This window comes from Natrix helvetica (genome assembly GCF_964273705.1).
Source record: "Natrix helvetica genome assembly, chromosome: 10".
Lineage (NCBI taxonomy): Eukaryota > Metazoa > Chordata > Lepidosauria > Squamata > Natricidae > Natrix > Natrix helvetica.
In genome coordinates, this window is record NC_138561.1 from 13,788,732 (window position 1) to 13,810,519 (window position 21,788).

The window sequence follows — 21,788 nt, forward strand, 5'->3', positions numbered from 1 at the left end:
CGTGGGCTTGGTGCTTTCTTGACCCCCCCCAAAAATGTTGGGGGGGGGGACACGACAGAATCAGCACTGTATAAATCTGCATGACATCAAAGAGACAAATGCTATGGCACTTGGGCACAATTAGGGGCAACTTAGCACCCTATAACCTATGCCTCTATAATACCCTCAGTGTCAAAATCTTGACATCTCTCATTTTATGAACTCAAAGTAATAATAATAATAATACCATGTTTCCCCAAAAATAAGACAGGGTCTTATTTTCTTTTGACACCCCCCCCCAAAAAAATAAGCACTTGGCATTATTTTCGGGGAGGTCTTATTATTTTTGAGGTGCAGGAGACGGAGAACGTGGTCACCTCAAGGCTGCTAATGCGTTGCAATATTTTCAGGGAGGTCTTATTTTTGGGGGAGGGCTTATTTTAGCTCCTGCACTCAAAAGCCCGATTGGGCTTATTATCCGAGGAGGTCTTATTTTCACAGAAACAGAGTAGATTCAACTTGAATGCCACCCAATTCTCAACAACTCCTTCCTACCCCCTTCTTCGAACCACCGGGCAATTTATAGATACATATATTTACAATGATAACATGCAAATAAACACATACTGTTAAGCACAATACAAATTTAATGCATCAGCATGCCACGAAAGGCCACATTCTAAACTGCCAACGTTTATTTCATTTATTTGTCACCCTTCTTGTAACGTTAACAACTCTGGGCGGCTTACTGCAGTATTAAGACATTTAAATCCTCACTAGAAAATGCTTAAAATCATGGCAACTGCATCGAAGTTAGTTAATCGTTTCATTACTCATCCAAGTGACTTCTTCAGTCAAATTTTTTTAAAAAATTAGTTAGGTAGGGAGTAGTTGAGCTGCAGCAACTCTCACCACACTAATACAGAGATTTCTCCCCAAAATATATTGCAATATGTCAATGAAGACTCAATTCCCCAGGCCAAAAGTATTTGAAGCAGGTTAAAAATTATGGCGATTGGAACAAGCGTGTGTTAATCTGAGGCATTTCGTTAGTCGTCCAAGTGACTTCTTCAGCCAAAATAAAATTTAAATGCTAACAAATATCTCTAAAACAATAAACAAAATTGAAAACTTTTCAGGAAGAGGGCATCTCCTGTGTGAACTTTGCTTACTTCTTCAGCCCTCCTGATTTAAGCCAGCTCGAACAAGCTGGATAACTTAACACTAAAGTTCTACCAATTTCTTGGAGAAGAATCATCTGTACATATTACTGTAGCGGAACAAATGGCCATTAAGAGACAACCCACCAGCCCCATTCTGTAAATCTGAACTAGCAACAGCATTTTAGATTTTACATAGGTTGCTCCTGAATGATTCCCCCTTCAGGGAGGACTCTTTTCCATCTCCATAGCAGAGATGAGCCTGAAATAAGAATCCACAAATTGCAGGATTCCAGTTTTTCAAGTACGCAGCTTTTGTTTTCCTAAAGTTCATCCCATTCTGGATTTGGAGATGGGGGAGGGGGAGTCCTACTTTTTAAAGGAGCCACCATTACCTTTGAACTTCCCTCTCATCCTGATGCTGGGGCTTTAGTCCATTGTCCTGAATTGGAGAGGAAAGGTCTGTCCCTCAAGGACTAGCTGAGGTGTCCTGAAAGCTGGTGTCACAGCTGATCTGCAGAGTCCCCGCGAACTGCATCAAGGCAAAAGTTCTAGCCAGCCGGACAAACACTTTGTCTGTGTGCCTCCTCCCCATCTTTTCTGACATCACCAGAGTTCCTGCTGCTCCCAGAGTGAGTCAAAAGCCACACAGCCCATGGAAGATGCCAGAAGGCGGGAGAATGGAACAAGATTTCCCCAGGAAGAGCCGCTCTTTTTTCCACCGCCTTCTACTTGAAGACGTAGCTCTATGTGTAGTTCAGAATACGGATCAACCATTTTTTCCCCTTCTTCCTGCATCATTTCTAAGGATTTTTTTCCCCAAGGTCCTGGTATCCAGGATATGAGTCTGTTATCTATTTTTTTTTAAGTTCTAAAAATGAGAAGATGAAATCACAGGTCTCAACACAGCCTATATTTAATTATGAGCCTATGGATCGAATGAATTATATGCAATCAATAGTTCAAAGGTGGATCAGTTTTTCCTGCTAATTAGTTTTTCTTTTCTTTTCCTGCCATGTTTAGACTTTAGTTACCATAATATATCTGAGCTGCTTTCTTTCTTTCTTTCTTTCTTTCTTTCTTTCTTTCTTTCTTTCTTTCTTTCTTTCTTTCTTTCTTTCTTTCTTCCTTTCTTTCTGTCTTCATTCCTTCCTCTTTTTTTCGTTACTTCTTTCTTTCTTTTCTCCTTCCTTCCTTTCCTCCTCCTCCTTCTCTGTACAACCACTATTTACATTCCTTTTTATTTATTTTTTCCTGTTGGTGTGGCAATTGTTTGTTTTTTTGCTATTAATATTTTTTAATACAAATATTGAAAATCCTGTGGTTTTTCAACTACCGGTATATGTGGGTGTCATTTCCAGATATCCGACCAGATTTAATGCACTGACCCTGCGTGCATCTGGATGAGATCCAGATGTGGAAGAGACCTCTGAGAATTTTAATTATCTTACTTGGAGGCCAACAGACTCAGGGTTTTGCTTAAGGTGACCACACACAAAAGAGAGGAAATTGGCTTTTTAATAGCAAGAAGAGGGAGACTTTGTTTTTGTTTTCTTTAATCAACCAAGCTCATTTTATAGAAGTGAGAAAACCACTTGTGAAAAACATCTGGTTCTGTTCCGCATTAAAGATCCAGAAATACTGTCCTTAATGGATTCCAGTAAACAGCGCTGCTTCTTTCAACTAAAAATCCCTTATCAAAGGAATTAATACTGATACTAATGAGGAAGAGGATAAGGACTCTTCTCCATATATAAAAGTGTGTGTGTGTGTGTGTGTGTGTGTGTGTGTGTGTGTGTGTGTGTGTATGTATGTTCCAGAATAATTCTGGAATACCTCAAGCAATGTCAACCAAACTTGGTACACAGATGACTTACCCTATGGAGAAAAATATTGTGGGGGTAAGACACCCCTAAGGGTGTGTGTTCTGTTAAGATACAGCCTGTTGTGCCTTAAAATGGCTTCTACTGTAGTGCCGTAACTCTGGAATGCCTTGAGCAATTTCAACCAAACTTGGTACACAGATGACTTACTCTCTGGAAAAAAACACTGTGGGGGTAAGATAACCCTAACACCCCTTGGGGTGGGGGTGTTCTGTTAAGATACAGCTTGTGGTGCCATACTGCCATACTGGCTTCTACTGTACAGAGCAGTGGAGTTGCCATGGTAACGGCTTCACAGTACTCCACAAGGGGGCTCCCTCTGGTAAGGGGGAAAATCCAACATTAGAAATTATGTTTGGTCCAGACATTTTCCCCCTATAAATAAATACCCGGGCAACGTCCGGTTATTGGCTAGTGAGGAATAACGTTCTCCACCTTAGGGATGGGCACAATCCAGCAGTGAATTCTAGCATCTTTCTCTTAATAAATGAGATTTCTAATTCTGCTGCTCGTAACCGGGGAAAATAAATCTTCCCTGGGAATGCCACCAGAGACCATCCAAGATGCTGCCAAAAGTCACATCTTAACCAGATGCACCATGCTCCATTTTGCTGAACCCTACACACCTCCTGCTCATTTCATCGGAAGAAGAGAAACAGAATGGAATCGCTTCAGAGAAAGCCAACGGGTCAAGGGGGAAGAACAGGAAACAGTGTTTTCCGTTGTTATGAAGGGACAAAAGGAAACACAATTGAAAACGTTGCTTTTTAGGAGGCAATAATAACTTTTACCAGCCTGCTAATCCTTACTGGAAGACCTCTTCTGTCAAGTTGCCAAGTCCTTCCAAGACAAGTCTTTGTCATCCTCAAAAAGGAAAAAAAAGCCCCTATTTTTTCTTTGGAAAGGGGAAAAAAAGGGCATTAGGGACCAAATTGAACTCAGAGGTCTCCTTGCTCATTTGCTGTGTAGAGTTGAGCTAATCCTGGCAATACTCCAGGTTTCTCCAATTCCTGCCATAAAATGCCACTCCTATTCTTTGCATACATCAATCAAGGTCCATAATGACTTATCCTAGATTTAAAATTCTTACAGAGGTGATGAGCATTGCTTCACTGAGAGGGGCTCAATTTGAAGTACAGGTACCGTGTTTCTCCGAAAAATAATATAGGGTCTTATTTTCTTTTGAGCCCCGAAATTACCGCTTGGCCTTATTTTCAGGAAGGTCTTATTATTTTTGAGGTGCAGGAGGAGGCGAGCGTGGTCGCTTCATGGCTGCTGCTGTGTTGCAATATTTTCAGGGAGGGCTTATTTTTTTGGGGGGGAGGGCTTATTTTAGCACATGCACTCAAAAGCCTAATTGGGCTTATTATCCAGGGAGGTCTTATTTTCAGGGAAACAGGGTAGTCCTCGGGTTACGATGGCAACTGGAGCAGGAATTTCTTGTCGCCAAGCAATATGGTCATAACGTGCAACATCAAGTACCCGTATTGCTTAATGACAGCAATGCTGGCAGTCTCAGTTATTGTTGCAATCTCAGGAGCACACGGGTTATTAAGTAAGGACCTCAAGTGACATGGGAAGGGGCAGGGATTCCCAAGGCAACAGACTGGTGGACAAAAGCTACAGGCGAGGACCCTATGGAAAGCGAATGAGTGAGAGAACATGGTGGGAACTTCCGATTTCCTGCTGGCTTCCCCAATGACTTTGCTTGTGGGAAACCAGCAGAGAAGGTCACAAGTGGTTATCACATGGCTAGGGAACATTGCAACCATTGCTAAGTGCAAGCAGCTTACCAAGCAGCTGAATTGCGGTCATGTAACCATGAAGACACTGCCACAACTTTGAGGACCAGTCATAAGTCTTCCTGAGTCAGCACCACTGTAACTTTGAACGGTCATAGTAACCACAAGACATCCTGCAAGCGCTATTCTGCATTTGGAAAGGACGTTTAAAGAGCAGATCAACCAAAGGAACATCTGTCAGCCATAGGCAACTGCTCCACTGTAGATACAGGGTGGATAGACAGATAGATAGCTAGAAGAGAAACATGCACCCTGTTCAGGCAGGGGGGAAAAACTCTTGAAGTATAAAGACAGCCACAAAATCAACATCCATAACCAGATGTCCAACCAGCCAACTACAACAACCCCCTTGAGGGAAAGGGGAATTATGACTTATCTCATAATATCTACATCAGTCCTGGAAGTGACACAGGGCATTTCTGTCACTCCCTGTCGCCTCCCATTCTCTGCTACTTTGGAGACTTTCTCCTTAAGTCATGCGATCCCAGAGACTCTGTTTCAAAACCGCAATACAACCTAGGCAGCGATTCTACAGCTTGAAAAATCCAAACAGGCCACTCAGCAAAGCTTCCTTCCAAAGCTCAGTTCTCCCACGAGAAAAGCCCGAAGAAAACAAAGCCGGTTCCTTCTCATTTGCAATCCACGCCACCTTAAACAAGCACGCACGCCCCACACACAGATAGCTGAGCTGGCCCACCCGGACTTCCCGCAAACCTGATTGTCCGGAATCTTGTGGGCTGCCAACCAAGAGCTACACCTTTTTCCTAACAGGTTAGCATGGTCAAAACTCTCCTCTTCTCAAAAGTCTCCCCTCGCCAAGCAGCGGGATGGCACAGCGCTGTCAGGAGCCAGGCAGTTCAATTCAAGCCAAAGATTCTTTGTGGGTTCTCTAAAATGCTTGAAGGCGGAAAGGAGATTAAAGGTGCCCCCGTTTCTGTTCCTGGCTCACAGTGCCACCTAAAGGTCGCAGTCTTTCTACCGGCGAAAGATTCAAATGTGGTTGGAAGAAACGACCGGACAGAAATTGGAATTTAAACCGGAACTATTCTTATTAGGAATTCTAAAAGAAGGCCAAAGTAATGGGTTAACATATTTAACATTACATATCGTAACAGCGGCGAGAATATTTTATGCCCAACAATGGAAGAGTGAGAACATACCTCTAGAAAGGGAAATAATAAAAGAAAATATTAGACTCTGCAGAATGTGAGTTGACTGCTGGAATTAAAACAAAACAAAAACAAAGGAGAGACAGAATACTGTGAGATTTGGAATAGATTTTACCAAGGGTTGGATTTGAGGAATAGAAGTCGGAATGGAAAAGGACAAGGATGTATAGCTTGAAAGAAGATGTAATATATGTAAATGTAAATGTAAAATTGATAAGGGGTTAAGTATGTGTAAATGATTAGTAATGTATGGGGAATGCATAGGATATTTGTGTTAGTTTTGAATGGCGAAGATAACGCCAGGATGGTCGCACCACGTCCAACTTTTATTTTTAACAATAAAGTTTTTTTTAAAAAAAAACACCAAATAAAGGTCACAGTCTTTCACCGTTTTTTAGGGCCAGTGAAAAAAAGGTACCTGTCTCCAACCTGGCGCTCATCAGCCGTGCTTGATCTCAACTCCCACAATTAATCAACCGTATGGTCAAGAAATATGGGGGATGAAGTGCAAGTGATCTGGAGAACATCTGGCAGGGGAAAAGCTGAATCGAAGCATTTGGAAAGCCATTTCTGAGTTTATTTAGGTTGCGACTTGAAGAAAACCGAGAAGAAAAGGTCTGAGATGTTCAGACATAAAAAATATATCGCTAGGCTCGCAAACAATGAAAACAAAGGAGGGAAGAGTCCTAAATGCTAATAAAAATGTATTATTGTTGACCCAATGCATATCAGAAAACAAGAAAGACACAGTCTTAAATATGCAGTAGGTTATAAAGATAATATGCATATATTATGCCTCACTGGTATGGTATTGCTTAGGTGTGCGTGTGTTTATCACATCTAATTTTCTTCCTTTCAATATTCAGTTTTTCTTGCTAAATATTCATAGGCTTCCTTCGTGTGTACAATTTTTCTAGTTACCTTGAGTAGTCCCTAAATTTAAATTACACTACTTCTCCGATTTAAAAAAGAACCAACAGATATTTTCATTATCTAAGATGGGTAAGACTGGGACATGGCTCAATAAAAAAAGAAATCCTTTGGGTTTACATATCAACCAACACCAGCAAATACTTAAAGGTCCCATGTGATTCTTCTTCATAATTCCTGGAATATTATTGTGTTTATATGTTTATTCGGCTACAAGCTAGGATGTGCAGCAATTTTTTCGATCGAGCGAAGCTCCCTCTAGATAACAAAAAATTGCATATATTTGTGGTCCACCACAGCTGCTTTTTTCCATACCTTTTATTTTGAAAGTATAGCTGGAACTGGCTGAACAAATACAAGATTCTTGTACCAGAGTGGGGATCAGCAACTTGAACAACTTGTAAGATGGCTGAACGTCAACTCCCAGAATTCCCCAACCACCATGGAATCCACACACCTTAAAGTTCTTGAGGTTGAAAACACCACTATAGAAGACTCTTTCTTTCATTTTGTTATCAAGCCATGATTAACATGAGACGTGGTGATGCTGTGGCTAGAATGCAGTATTGCAGCCAAACTCTGCCTACAGAGTTTGACAATTTTGGGAATCCTAACATGGAATCTTTGGTGCTCTCTGATCTTGGCTGTCTGCTTGCAGACGTTTCATTATCCAACTAGATAACTTCAGTGCTGCTGATCCTGGATATATTCCATAACCAAGAAATTAAGGAAAACGCCAAATTCGTAGCAGACATCAGGAAACAAAATTAGGCTATCTAGCAGAAACACGTTGCGTTCCATAAGCAACATCAAAAACGCAACATCCCTTTCGCATTTCCTGAGCAAAGCAATTTCGCTTGCAACAATTTCTCCAGGGCTAACAAAGAGCTCCACCAGGGCTGTATGTAGAGGCACCTATTTGATACATAGCATGCAATGTCCTACTGGTTCAGGACGCAAGTCGTAATTCCAAACCTCTAAGGCAGGGAGGGTGAACCTTTTCGGCGCCGAGGGCCAAAAAGATCACACAGAAATGTTGCGTACGCAGTTGTCAGGGCCACACTCTGGAAAAGCTGAAATTCCGGATTCTAGTGCACATGTGCGCCTGACAATCAGCTGACTGGCGCACATATGCACACCAGTTTTCAGCACTGCTGGCCATGTGAAGGACAGCTGATCGTCGCGAGTACATGCACATCAGAAACCCGAAAGGCAAACCGGCAAGGCAGTGCATGCCGGGCAACATGGCTTCGCGTGTCACTTTGGGCACATGCGCCATAGGTTTGCCATCGCGGTTCTAAGAAGTGGCTTGGTGACACATTGAAGTCACAGAAATTGTGCAATGCAAACTACAGTCATCCCCAATTTTTAAACCTGCCCTCTCCCTCTTAAAATGGGCACTGCTGAAATGTGTCTATTTTGCAGGCAACATTCTCTTTTTGTTTCAAACCATTTATTTAATTTATTTATTTATTTTGTACTATTGTATTGTATTATTGAATTATTTATATATTTTCACATTACATGCATAAGTGCTTAGTAAACAGCGTATTGTCTGGATCAATTGATTTATATACAGTAATACTTTTCCCACTCCTAATTTCTACCTCTACCGTCCAACCATTTATAAAACCAGCCCCCTGTTTGAAAATACTCTTCTTTTTCTTTTATTTTTAATGTCAATCTGTTTATTTCTGCGCAATCTATTTTTTTTTTATTACATCATCTTCCAACTTTTTCAAGCAGGCTTTGGGGTGGATTGCAAATAACACACTGGGAAGCCATGTGAGATGCTCGGTCTGTTTTGCAGAGGTGACTAGCAAGCACAATGTAAATCCTAAGTTTATGTAAATAATGACGCAACGTGACATGTGAAAGCAATAACAGGGCTGGTTTGGTTTTAGCTTCAATTTGTGTGAATGTTTGGCACTCTGGTATGTAAGCCATTATTTATGAATTATAATTATGTACGAACCCAGCTGACAGTGATTTGTTTCTATAGATCAGAGTTAATCATAATGTAATTATGAATCCAGGCAATTGTGGATTAATCTATTATCATGCTTTAGGAAACCACTGCTTAACACCATCTGGGCAGTTTGTCACATAATGTAGGCACTGTAATCCACACCTACAGTAGTCATCCTAAGCCCTCTTCTTTTGTACATTTATTGAACGTCGGAAAAATGCTGTCCTTGGATACTTTATCGCAGCAGGTAGCAGCACCTGCCTGACCTTGGCTGAGTCCCAACAATGTTAAATAGGACCTGATTTGATATTTGTATCCTATGACTATCACTAAGTGTTGTATGTTATGATTCATTATGTGTTTATGATGACTATGATCATGATTTATCTTTTATGTACACTGCGAGCTTATGCACCAAAGACAAATTTCTTGTGTGTCCAATCACACTTGGTCAATAATTCTACTCTACTCTACTCTACTCAACTCTACATTCTCTATTCCTATTCCAATTCCCATTCCACTCCACTCCACTCAACTCTCTACAGTCTCTATTCCTATTCCCATTCCCCTCTACTCTACTCTCTACATTCTCTATTCCTATTCCCATTTCCATTTCAATTCCTATTCCACTCCACTCCACTCAACTCTACTGTCTTCATTCTCTATTCCTATTCCCATTCCACTCCACTCCACTCTACATGGGAGATCAGTGAAACACCCCACAGCTAGAAAATCAAGGTAATCACAATAAAAACAGCAAGTCCTATTTCAGCCCTGCTATCAAGAATACAGGTAGTCCTCGACTTACGACCACAATCGAGCCCAACGTTTCTGTCGTTAAGTAGTTAAGTCAGTTTTATCCCATTTTACGATTTTTCTTCCTCCCCCCCCCCCACGTTGTCAAGTGAATCACTGCAGTTGTAAAGTTAGCAACCCGGTTGTTAAATGAATCCGGCTTCACCACTGACTTTGCTTGTCAGAAGGGTCGCAAAAGGGGATCAGACGATCCTGGGACACTGGGAAGGTCATAAATAGGACTCAATTGCTGAGCATCGAAATTATGGTCACGCGACCATGGGGATGGCGGCAAAGGTTGTAACTGTGACAAACGGTCATCGGTCACATTTTCAGTGCGGTTGCAACTTTGAACAGTCACTAAATGAACAAGGATTACTATAACATCCAGGTCTAGATGTCATCTGTTAAGTAATTAAGCTCCCCGTTAGAAGAGCGAGTATGCAGAGAAGCGTAATGAGAGTGATATGGAATAACACGCACAAACCAGCATACAGAGACACTGAATAGTATAAAAATATAGTAGTTTACTATGTAGAAATATAGAAGTATTCAGAGTCCGGTTAACAGTCCAAGTCATACACGGTTCAGTAATTCAGTTATCAAAATAGTCAGTCTAACACACAAAGTATAGCTAAACAGTAGCAAATCACAATACCTCAAAATACGCCGATCAACGTCTAACAAAGCAGAGTTCTAACAGCCATTCTGGCTCCCTCTTATGGCTTCTTGAGGTAACAAACCAATTACATCTCTTAAGCATTTAAAGTAACAGTAAAGTAATCATAGCTTATATACATTGCCAAGCCAAGCCTAGGGTTACATCCCTAACATCATCCAAATGCAGCAGTTCCCATTTACTCCTTGTTGCTATTGAGTGATAGAAATGATTTGATAGAAATATTGAGTGATAGAAAGGAACTGGGTATGTGTATTTTCATGAAAAGAAGGACTAGGAGATACGTGATAGCAGTGTTCCAATATTTCAGGGGTTGCCACAAAGAAGAGGGAGTCAAACAAGGCACCTGAAGATAGAACAAGAAGCAATGGGTGGAAACTAATCAAGGAGAGAAGCAACTTAGAACTAAGGAGAAATTTCCTGACAGTGGGAACAATTCATCAGTGGAACAGCTTGCCTCCAGAAGTGATGAATGCCCCAACACTGAGAATCTTTAAGAAGATGTTAGATAGCCATTTGTCTGAAATGGTATAGGGTTTCCTGCCTAGGCAGGGGGTTGGACTAGAAGACCTCCAAGGTCCCTTCCAACTCTGCTATTGTATAATTGCAAAATCAAATTTTGCATAAATTAAAACTAAGCCAGGTTTCCTATTCTTCCTTGATTATAAGCCCATAAAGTTCTCTCCATGTCTACTTATGCTGCTGTTGTTGGGGGGTGGGTGGGTTTGGATGCTCTTACTGTAATCACAAGACTTGGCTGCTTTCCAGATCTGAAGCCTATGGGAAAAAAAATCTTTGATCTACTCTGCAAAGCTTCAAAGCAGCTTCTGACACAGGAGCAGCTGCAGGAGAAGAGGACAGATTGCAGCTTTTGCAAATCCCTCTTTTCCTCCCATCTCATCAAGACTTGTGGGGGTGGAGAAAGGGAAGGAGGCTCTTCGAAAGAAAACCAATGGGGCATAATTTATTTTAAGTGCTAGCTTTGGACCTGCCTGGCCGGAGCTGCTAATTACCTATCTACTCTCCTATATTTATTCTGAGTGGAATGGCCCAGGACTCTCACCCGTAAAATTCTACCCAGAAAACACAATATAATTTGAAACAGGGGGTTTCAAGAGTCTTTCTTGCCACCAAGCCGCACAAAAAGGTTAATGGGTGCAAATTAGCTTCCTCCCTTCCCACTAACTCCCTCCAGATGGCTTTAAGAGGACAATGACATTCATTGCACCTTTATACACAAACACACAGACACAGACACAGACACACACACACACCTCTTTGAAGCACATTCCTGAATGCTGAACACTTTACAGGTAGTCCTCCACTTACGACCACAACGGAGCCCAACATTTGTTGCTAAGGGAGACATCCGTTAAGTGAGTTTTGCCCCCTTTGACGACCTTTCTTGCCACCGTTGCTAAGTGAATCGCTGCAGTTTTTAAAGTTCGTAACACGGTTGTTAAGTGAATCTGGCTTCCCCCTCCATCAGAAGGCGGCAAAAGCGGCTCAGTTATAACTCCGGGACACTGCAACCGTCATAAATACGAGTCAGTTGCACAGCGGCCGAATTTTGATGACGTGGGGAATGCTGCAGCGATTGTAAGTGTGGAAAATGGTCGTAAGTCACTTTTTGCAGTCTCTGTAACTTCGAACCGCCATTAAATGAATCGTTATAAGTCAAGGACTACCTCTGATTTCATTGGAGATATCTAATGTAACTAAAGAGTGCTGATTATTCCCCCCTCTCTCTCAAGCAAAATAAGGAAGTCTGGAACCCATCTGTTCTAAGTCTCTGCTGGAAGACACTTGTGCATAGGACAAAGAAACAGTAAAAAAATGGAAACAACCAGTACAGGATCTTACAGCAAGATTCATTTGGTACAGTTTTAGGATGCGAGTCCAGCTATTAAAGTTTGTCAACCACGCTTTGCAAAGTTGCATCTACAATCCAGCACCAAGAATGATTCAGCCGAATGGATAACGCCAGCAAGAGAGGGGGAAAAAATCAATTTATTGTAAGCAACCGACAAGCTTAGGATCTATTTTATTTTTTCTAACCCTGAAGTGGTGTGACATTAAAAAAAAAACACGCACCAAATACTGCAGCCTGCTGCTATTGTTGTCAGAAATAGGTTCCTTTATGCGTGGAAGAACAGAACAGAAGAGATAATGGAATTGACTGGAACGGAACAGAAGAATAGAATAGAATAGAATAGAATAGAATAGAATAGAATAGAATAGAATAGAATAGAATAGAACAGAACAGAATTCTTTATTGGCCAAGTGTGATTGGACACACAAGGAATTTGTCTTTGATGCAGATGCTCTCAGTGTACATAAAGAGAATAACATACATTCATCAAGAATACAATACAATAGTAGAGTTGGAAGGGACCTTGGAGGTCTTCTAGTCCAACCCCCTGCCTAGGCAGGAAACCCTATACCGTTTCAGACAAATGGCTATCCAACATCTTCTTAAAGAGTTCCAGTGTTGGGGCATTCACAACTTCTGGAGGCAAGCTGTTCCATTGATTAATTGTTCTGTCAGGAAGTTCTAAGTTGCTTCTCTCCTTGATTAGTTTCCACCCATTGCTTCTTGTTCTACCCTCAGGTGCCTTGGAGAATAGTTTGACTCCCTCTTCTTTGTGGCAGCCCCTGAGATATTGGAACACTGCTATCATGTCTCCCCTAGTCCTTCTTTCTCTTAAGCTAGACATACCTAGTTCCTGCAACCGTTCTTCATATGTTTTAGTCTCCAGTCCCCTAATCATCTTTGTTGCTCTTCTCTGCACTCTTTCTAGAATCTCCACATCTTTTTTACATCGTGGCGACCAGACTAAAAAGATACAACTTAGCGAAAGTCATAGGTTACTAATAAACTATCAAATCGTACTAGGAAACAAATAAAAACAATATAAATTGAAAGATACAAGCAACATAGTTATAGTCATAAGTGGGGAAAGAGATACTAGGAAGGAAAATAATAATACTAGTAAAACAGTTTTAGTAAATTATTGGACAGTGTTGTGGGAATTAGTTGTTAAGTAGAGTGATGGCATTCAGGAAAAAACTCCTTGTGTCTAGTTGTTCTGGTGTGCAGTGCCCTATAGCATCGTTTTGAGGGTAGAAGTTGAAACAATTTATGTCCAGGATGTGAGGGGTCTATAGATATTTTTACAGCCCTCTTTTTGACTCATGCAATATATGCAACTGCACAAAACCGCAGGGGCACACTAAGAAAGCTTATAACGGAGTGCCTTGCACGTTTGTTCTCATTCACTTTCAATCAGAATATCACAATTAGGTAGGGAAAGTGGAGGGAAGCAGAATTTCCAGGCAGCATGGCCACCCCCTATCCCTCCCTCTATTTCTTTCTCATTTTATGCTGTTTAAAGTCACCCCATCCAGGCAAATAGTCTCCCTGGACTATTTCAAGAGCCTGCAGCATCAGAAGGTGCAAGGCATGGATGTAACCACACCGCTCTTAATTTTACTTTCTCTCGGGGGCTACCATAGTATTTGAATCATTGCCACATCGCAGGCAGTTCTGACCTGAGCACCCCAAAGGATGGGGAGAAAAGTTGTCCAGCATGCACACATTCAGAAGAGCAGCCAAATGGATTGTCGTTAGACAAATGATCCTAAAATGGAAACAGTTGTTAAGCCCTGAGACAGATCCGCACAAGCTGCTGAAGATTAAGAACAGGAGTTGCTCAGTGTAACGTCAGTAATTCTTATAGGAGCTCTATGAAGTAGAGCAATATTCCATTTTACTAAAAGGTCCAGGCGAATTCCTATTATTTCAGCTTCGGACTTCATTTTTTAATTCAATTCATATTGCCGCCTATTCGCCCATTGTGACTTAAGGCAGCTTGCATACTGTATTTTTTGGAGTATAAGATGCACCGGAGTATAAGAAGCACCAAGATTTTGAAGAGGTACATTTTTTTTAAAAAAAGTGTTTGCCCTCCCCGGCCCCCAGGAGCACTCTGCAGGCCTCCCAAAGCCTTTGCATGCCCCATTTTTTTGTGAAAAAGGGGGCATGCAGAGAGTTTGAGAGACCTGCAAAGTGTCCCTGGCGGCTGGGGAAGGCAAAAATGTGACCCGTGGGGAGTTTGAGAGGGGAAAACAGGCCCCTTTTTTCACAAAAATGAGCCATGCAGAAGGAGTGGGAGGCTTGCAGAGTACTCCTGAGTGTTTGGGAGGGCAAAAAAAGCCATGTTTTGTGGAAAAACAGGCCCATTTTTCGCTCGTTTTTGCCCTCTCTAGCCCTTAGGAGCACTTTGCAGGCCTCCCAGACCCTCTGTGCATCCATTTTTGCAACGGAATGCATGGGGTGGGGTTTCGGGAGGCCAAAAATGCTGTATTCAGTGTATAAGACACACCCAGATTTTCACCAGCAGTGATTCTTATACTCTGAAAAATATGGCAATTAAAAACCACATTAAAAAACAATAAAACTAATAAAAGAGACAGATAAATGAATATAATTCCCTCCAATCTTCGTACGATGTATCAAGAGACGCAGTCCCATCTACCTTTGACTGCATTTCCTCTTCAAGGGTTCCTGCTCTAGAAAGCCTTAAGGAAGGCCGTACCTGGAATACGCCATCTGGTTTTGGTGACCGCATTATAAAAAAACAGGTAGAAACTTTGGAAAGAGTGCAGAGAGGAGCAACAAAGATGATTGGGGGCCTGGAGGCTAAAACAAAGGAGGGTTGCAGGAATTGGGTGTGTCTAGTCTAGTGAAAATAAGATGTGACATGATAGCAGTGTATTTGAGGGGCTGCCACAAAGAAGAGGAGATCAACCTATTTTCCAAAGCATCCAAAGGCCAGACAAGAAACAATGGATGGAAACGGATCAAGGAGAGATTCAACCTGGAAATAAGGAGAACTTTTCTGACAGTGAGAACAATCAACCCATGGAACAACTTGCCTCCAGAAGTTATGAGTGTTCCATCACTGGAGGCTTTTAAGAGGAGACCCGACAGCCAACTGTCGGAAATGTTTTAGGGTCTCCTGCCTGAGCAGGGGGTTGGACTAGACGACCTCCACGGTCCCTTCCCACTTTGTTATTATGTTAGTCACCCAGAAGCATAGCAAGCCTTTTCTTTCCTGATTAGCTCCCTGGACTCCAAAAACAGTCAGCTCCAATTCTGGAACGCCCTCCCAAGAGCGCTGCCACAATTATGTCACCTCATTAGACTGTCACTTGGTGGAATCCACGTGGCTCTTCTATATAATCAAGCGTGGCGGCATTGTGTGCTATTGAAAGCTGCAGTCTAATTATTCTTAAACCTCCCGTTAAAAGAGCAGGGGAGGGAGAAGAAGAAAAAGAACTCCGAGTCAGAGAATATTTAAAATCAGCCTTTGCAAAAGCCAGAAGTATGTTGTGGTTGTCCTCTTCCATCCTCTGGAGCCCATTTAAGCTCACGCCGACTGCTTCGGTGACTCCATCCAGCCACCTCATTCTCTGTCATCCCATTCTTCTTTTGCCCTCAATTGTTCCCAGCATTGGGCTCTTCTCCAGGGAGTCCTTCCTTCTCATTAGGTGGCCAAAGTATTTGAGTTTCCTCTTCAGGATCTGGCCTTCTAAAGAGCAGTCAGGGTTGATCTCCTCTAGGATTGACCGGTTGGATCGCCTTATTTATTTATTTATTTATTTATTATTAGCGTTTATATACCGCCCCCTCTCCCGAAAGGGACTCGGGGCGGTGTACAGTCCGTATCAAAATACAACAAATTAAAACATAGTAATAACTACATAAATACATGTATGAGAGGAGGATAAAATATGCCAAACTGTACAGCTAAATAAATAAATCGATACAAAAGTTTAAAATCCCAATGTCATATCAGGTTGAATTTAAAACACTATCCCTCTAAAAACCAGTAAGAATGTGTATGCCAGGAGGTAGACGTTATAAATTATGCCAGACCAGCCAGACGGAACAGGTGTGTCTTCAGTTTCTGTCGGAAGGAGCGGAGGTCAGTAGTGGTTCTAATGTCGGGGGGGAGGTCATTCCAGAGGGTTGGGCCCATCACAGAGAAGGCCCTACTCCTCGGTGTCGCCCGTTGGCATTGCCTCGTGGACGGCACCAGGAGAAGGCCCTCCCTGTGAGAGCGAATTGGCCGCAGGGATGTATGTGGGAGGATGCGATCCCGCAGGTAACTAGGCCCTATGCCATGGAGCGCTTTAAAGATGGTGATCAGAACCTTGAAATGTCCAAGGGACTCCCAGGAGTCTTCTCCAGCACTATAGCTTTAATTCTTTGGCGCTCAGTCTTTCTTATGGTCCAACTTTCACAGCCACACATTGCAACTGGGAAAACCATAGCCTTGACTATACCCACTTTTGTTGGCAGGGTGATGTCTCTGTTTTTCGGTATGCTGTCTAGATTTGCCATAGCTTTCCTAAAACACAAGAGAGTTACACCTATGCGCATGGTTCTCTGTTAAAACTGCTGTCTCCCAAAATTGATTTAAAGATCTATGGATTCCACGAGCAAAATCTGCACTGTGTCCTTCTTTCTCTGTATTTCAATGAGCAAAGTTATCAAGCAGACTCAAACTATCCTGGCACCTCTTAACGTAATCCTGTGTAGATAATTGTACTAAACCCCTTAGGCGGAGTTTCCCCCGTGAACCATTTCAAGTTCATTACAGAAATAAAAGCAAAAGGCTTCCCTTTTTTTAAAAAAAAAAAAATCCAAGATCAATATAGAAAGTTGTTCCGTGCAACGGTAATAATAGTATTACTATTAATAATAGAGTAATAAAAGTAAGAGCAATAAAAGAAAACAAAAATCAAAGATGAGGCAACCTTGGAATGGTTCTCTCATCCGCAAACTTTTTAGATAGTGAGAATGTTTTGCAGACTACACAGTGAGAAAGAAGGCCTCTTGTTGCAACAGTCTACCTGTTATGCTACCTTTCTGCATGCAGGGACCGTTTGATTGATTTAAATAAGGGAGAACTGCAGAAGCCACCATATACTATGTCAGTGGTGGCTAACCTTTTTGTTCTGGGGTGGCAAAACTGCAGGTACCGATAATGCACCCCCACTTGCGTATGCACACACAATTCCTCCAAGCTCACACACACACTGCTCGCCTCCAAGCTGAGCTTGGTTTTCCTCTGGGGGAGGCCATTTTTGCCCTCCCCAGGCTCCAGGAAAGCCTCCGGAGCCTGGGGAGGACAAAAAAACAGGCCCAACGGGCCTATCGGAAGTTTGGAAATGAGCTCCCGTTACTTGTCCCAGCTTCTGCCAACCTAGCAGTTCAAAAGCACGTAATCCTGTAAACGTATGCTCTCGCTTGCTGACTTGCATTAATGGACCAAACGGTCACTTCTGCCTTCCTATCCAAGATACAAAATTGGAGGCTTCAGTAGAGAATAGGTAAAGGTTCCTCTAGCACGTAAGTGCTAGTCGTTCCTGACTCTAGGGAGCGGTGCTCATCTCTGTTTCAAAACCAAATAGCCAGTGCAGTCCAAAGATGTCTCCATGGTCATGTGGCCGGCATGACTCGATGCCGAAGGCGCACGGAACGCTGTTCCCTTCCCACCAAAGGTGGTCCCTATTTTTCTACTTGCACTTTTACGTGCTTTCGAACTGCTAGGTTGACAGAAGCTGGGACAAGTAACTGGAGCTCACTCTGTTATGTGGCGCTAGGGATTCGAACCGCCGAACTGCCAACCTTTCTGATTGACAAGCTTAGCATCTTAGCCACTGAGCCACCACGTCCCTAAAGTGACAATAAAGCTATTCTAAGTCTAATCAATACATTTAGTAAAGGAATAGCACCATTTCACTGAAAGAGTTGTATTCCTAGGGCACACTTTCCTGTTTCTCCTCCCCGCCTCTCCGATCGTCTTCACCCAACGTCGGGTAAACAAATCAACATTTGTCATTTTCTACTAACAACCTCAGTGGCACAAGAGATCCGTTGGGCTAACTCTTTTGTCCTTCTCCAAAGAGTTCCTCCATTTTGTAACCAACCTAAAAGACAGAGAGCCATCCCTCGCTCAGGAGCAAAACTGGTTAATGTTGAGCAGGAAACAGATATTTGTTCAGACAAACCAACTTTTGACTTCCTTCACAGCTGTCTTCTTGGCAGGCACAGACCGGAGAGGGGGAAAGGGAAAAAAAAAAGCCCCTTAGCTCTGTGAACAAAGTGTGGCCTATTATCTTAATTCCCACCACAAATTAGAAACCGCAAAAGAGAAGAAAAAAGTGGAACTAAGCCCATGGGCCAGGCTGCAATTAGCAAGGCTCTCCCTCCCTTTCAATCAGATGGAGAGGTTCCATCCTCAATGGCCTCACTGTATCTTTACATCGCTGGCTAAAGGGAGATGCGGCATGATTTACTTGCTTCTAAATTGTCCAGCATCTCAGTGGTTTTTCGTGGGGCGGTTCAGACATGGGGACCTCCATTCCCAGAATTCCAAACCGGCCTGGTCTTCCGGGGATTTTTGGAAGTTGAAGTCCACCCTGTTGGGGGAAGCCCAGTCTGGGGAAAAGTTGGACAAAAGTTACGCAATCAACGAAAGAGCTAAGGAAGCTTGTAGAGTTAATCCTCGACTTACAACAAATTCGTTTAAGGACCGTTCAAAGTTACAGCGGCCTGGAAAATAGGGACTTACGACTGTTTTTTACACTTACGACCATTGCAGATTCCCCGTGATCATGTGATCAAAATTCAGAGGCTTGGCAACTGACTCATATTTATGACGGCTGCAGTGTCCCAGGGTCACGTGATCTGGCTTCCTCATTGACTTTGTTAGAAGGTCTCAAAAGGTTCTCTCTCTCTCTCTCTCTCTCTCTGTCTGTCTGTCTCTCTCTCTCTCTCTGTCTTTCTCTGTCTTGTTTGTCTCTGTCTCTCTCTGTGTCTCTCTCCCTGCCTCTGTTTCTCTCTGTCTCTCTCTCTCTATCTCCCTGTCTGTCTGTCTCTGTCTCTCTCTCTGTCTTGTTTGTCTGTCTGTCTCTATCTCTCTCCCTGTCTCTGTTTCTCTCTGTCTCTCTCTCTCTCTCTGTGTCTCTCTCTGTCTTGTTTGTTTCTGTCTCTCTCTGTCTCTCTCTCTCTCTGTGTCTTGTCTGTCTCTCTGTCTCTCTCCCTGCCTATTTCTCTCTGTCTGTCTGTCTGTCTGTCTGTCTGTCTGTCTGTCTGTCCTGTTTGTCTCTGTCTCTCTCTGTGTGTCTCCCTCCCTCCCTCTGTTTCTCTCTGTGTCTCTGTCTCTGTCTCTGTCTCTGTCTCTGTCTCTCTCTCTCTCTCTCTCTGTGTATGTCTTGTTTCTGTCTCTGTCTTTCTCCCTACCTCTGTTTCTCTCTGTCTCTGTTTCTGTCTGTCTCTATCTCTGTCTCTGTCTCTGTCTCTCTCTCTGTCTTGGTCTCTCTGTCTGTCTCTGTCTGTCTGTCTCTCTCTCTCTAACACACACACACACACACACACACACACACACACACACACACAGACACACACACACCTATCCAAAGACTTGTGGCGAAAAATTATTTTTGAAGGCTATATTGGGAAGTGTGTGGTAAGGATTATAAATGCAGCAGCTGAAAGCCTTGTATCTCCCCAGGAGTGAAAGACCAAGAACTTTCTGCTGTATCAGTGAGAAATACGCCAGACACAGAGACTCTGTTTTCCACTTAAAACTTGCCAGCTCATGCCTTTAAAGCACAAATTTGAAATGAGGATCCCGGTAAGTTGATCCCCCCAAGTTCCTCTCAAAACCAGGAACTGCTACATGCATAATATGGCCAGCTAGTCTTCCGGTTTCTGGCACCGTCGCACGCACAAAGCTCAGCTGATCATCGCGCTGCGCATGGATGCCCGAAACCCAGAAGAGGAACAAGCAAACGCCGCGCGTGCCAGGTGAAATGGCTCCGCCTGCTACTTTGGGCACACATGTTACAGGTTCGCCATCACGGCTAGATGACATAGTTACCGCAGGAAGACCCTGTCCTTCGAGTCCAAATTAGCACGCTCCCCCAATAACACAGGATGGCTCAGCATAGATTCATAGCAGAGTGAAATGGCTGAAGTCCACCCTTATCAAGGGCGCTAATGCAACACATGCTTCTTTAAACCTCCGCAAGGGACCTGAAAGCTCTGAATACTGACCTGTCCAACGTTGCATTTCCCCCCCCCCCTTCACCTTAATGAAATAGCGGATGAAACATGCCCTCCGTTAATTCTCCCAGCGCTGTGCTGATTTTTCTCGCCACCAGAGATTTTCTGCCTTCAAGAAGTACGTTCTCTCGTATCACCGTTAATGCTTTATATTTCCTTCCTCCAATTCAGGACAAAAGCAATAACGGTTTCTATGAGAACCGAGGATGCGTCTGATTAGACAAAAGATAAATAGCTGGAACTGTCCTCTGGACTTCCCCCCACCCCACCCCGATGAAACAGAAAACAAAATGTTCTTATGATTTAAAACAGGTTAGATTACAGAAAGAAGATAGCCGTGATGGAACTTTAAAAAAAAGAGGGACAATATGTGATTGTCCCTAAAACTGCTATAAGGGGGATCAGAAGCTATTCCTTTGCATCATTTTCTTTCCCTTCTATTTCCCTTTTTTTTCTTTCTTTCTTTCTTTCTTTCTTTCTTTCTTTCTTTCTTTCTTTCTTTCTTTTTTCTTTCTTTCTTTCTCTCTCTCTCCCTCCTTTCTTTCTTTCTTCTTTTCTTTCTTTCTTCTTTCTTTTCTTTCTTTTCTTCCTTTCCTTCCTTCCTTCCTTCCTTCCTTCCTTCCTTCCTTCCTTCTTTCTTTCTTTCTTTCTTTCTTTCTTTCTTTCCTGTGCTTTTAGCCCCTGGTTTCTCTTTTTTCCCCTTCTTCGTCCTTACTCTGTATTAGTTTGTATTCGCTTTCAGCTTCGTTTTTAAAGCTTTTTATAAAATTATGCATAAGGTGTAAAAATTGAAAGAACTAAAGGATGCAATGGACTGTCCCATTCAAACTACACCCTGAAGTCTCATGTGAATAAATCTTGGGTTCGAATTACTGCGTGACTCGATTCAATGGACAATATGATCTCATTTCAAACCATTCACCACCAAGATGGAAGAGTTAGATCCATGGACATGGAAAATCCTGCTTTGCTTTATTTATTCGATTGATTTATATCTATTATTTTTGAGCGTCTCTTGCACTCTTTCCTCCTGTTTTTCCCTATGGCATTTTCCCTTGTGAGGTGAGACGGGCTGAGATTGTGTGACTGGCCCAAGGTCACCCAGTCAGTTTTGATGCCTAAGATGGGACTAGAACTCACGGTCTCCCAGTTTGTAGCCTGGTGCCTTCACCACTGGACCAAATCGGCTGTCTACGATATGAGAAAGACTGGTCTGCCCCCAGGGCTTCATCTCCATATCAAACCCCAAACTCACGTGGGAAAACTTTGTGGCTAAATGAT

At 42.7% G+C, this 21,788-nt stretch overlaps 1 protein-coding gene across 4 annotated transcripts in view; it reads right to left on the reverse strand.

The window, feature by feature from the left end:
• Positions 1–21,788, reverse strand: part of RIPOR1 (RHO family interacting cell polarization regulator 1) — a 107,884-nt gene that overhangs the window by 52,863 nt on the left and 33,233 nt on the right. The window contains exon 1 of one of the 4 annotated variants that reach the window (XM_081962940.1): positions 1,535–2,864. The exons of 2 other annotated variants lie outside the window; for them this stretch is intronic. In XM_081962940.1, the coding sequence (XP_081819066.1) occupies positions 1,535–1,553 (19 nt within the window). In that variant the 5' untranslated portion in view covers positions 1,554–2,864. Of the gene's footprint in view, positions 1–1,534; positions 2,865–21,788 lie in introns of those variants that run through there. One more of the 4 variants, XM_081962935.1, reaches the window with a different exon arrangement.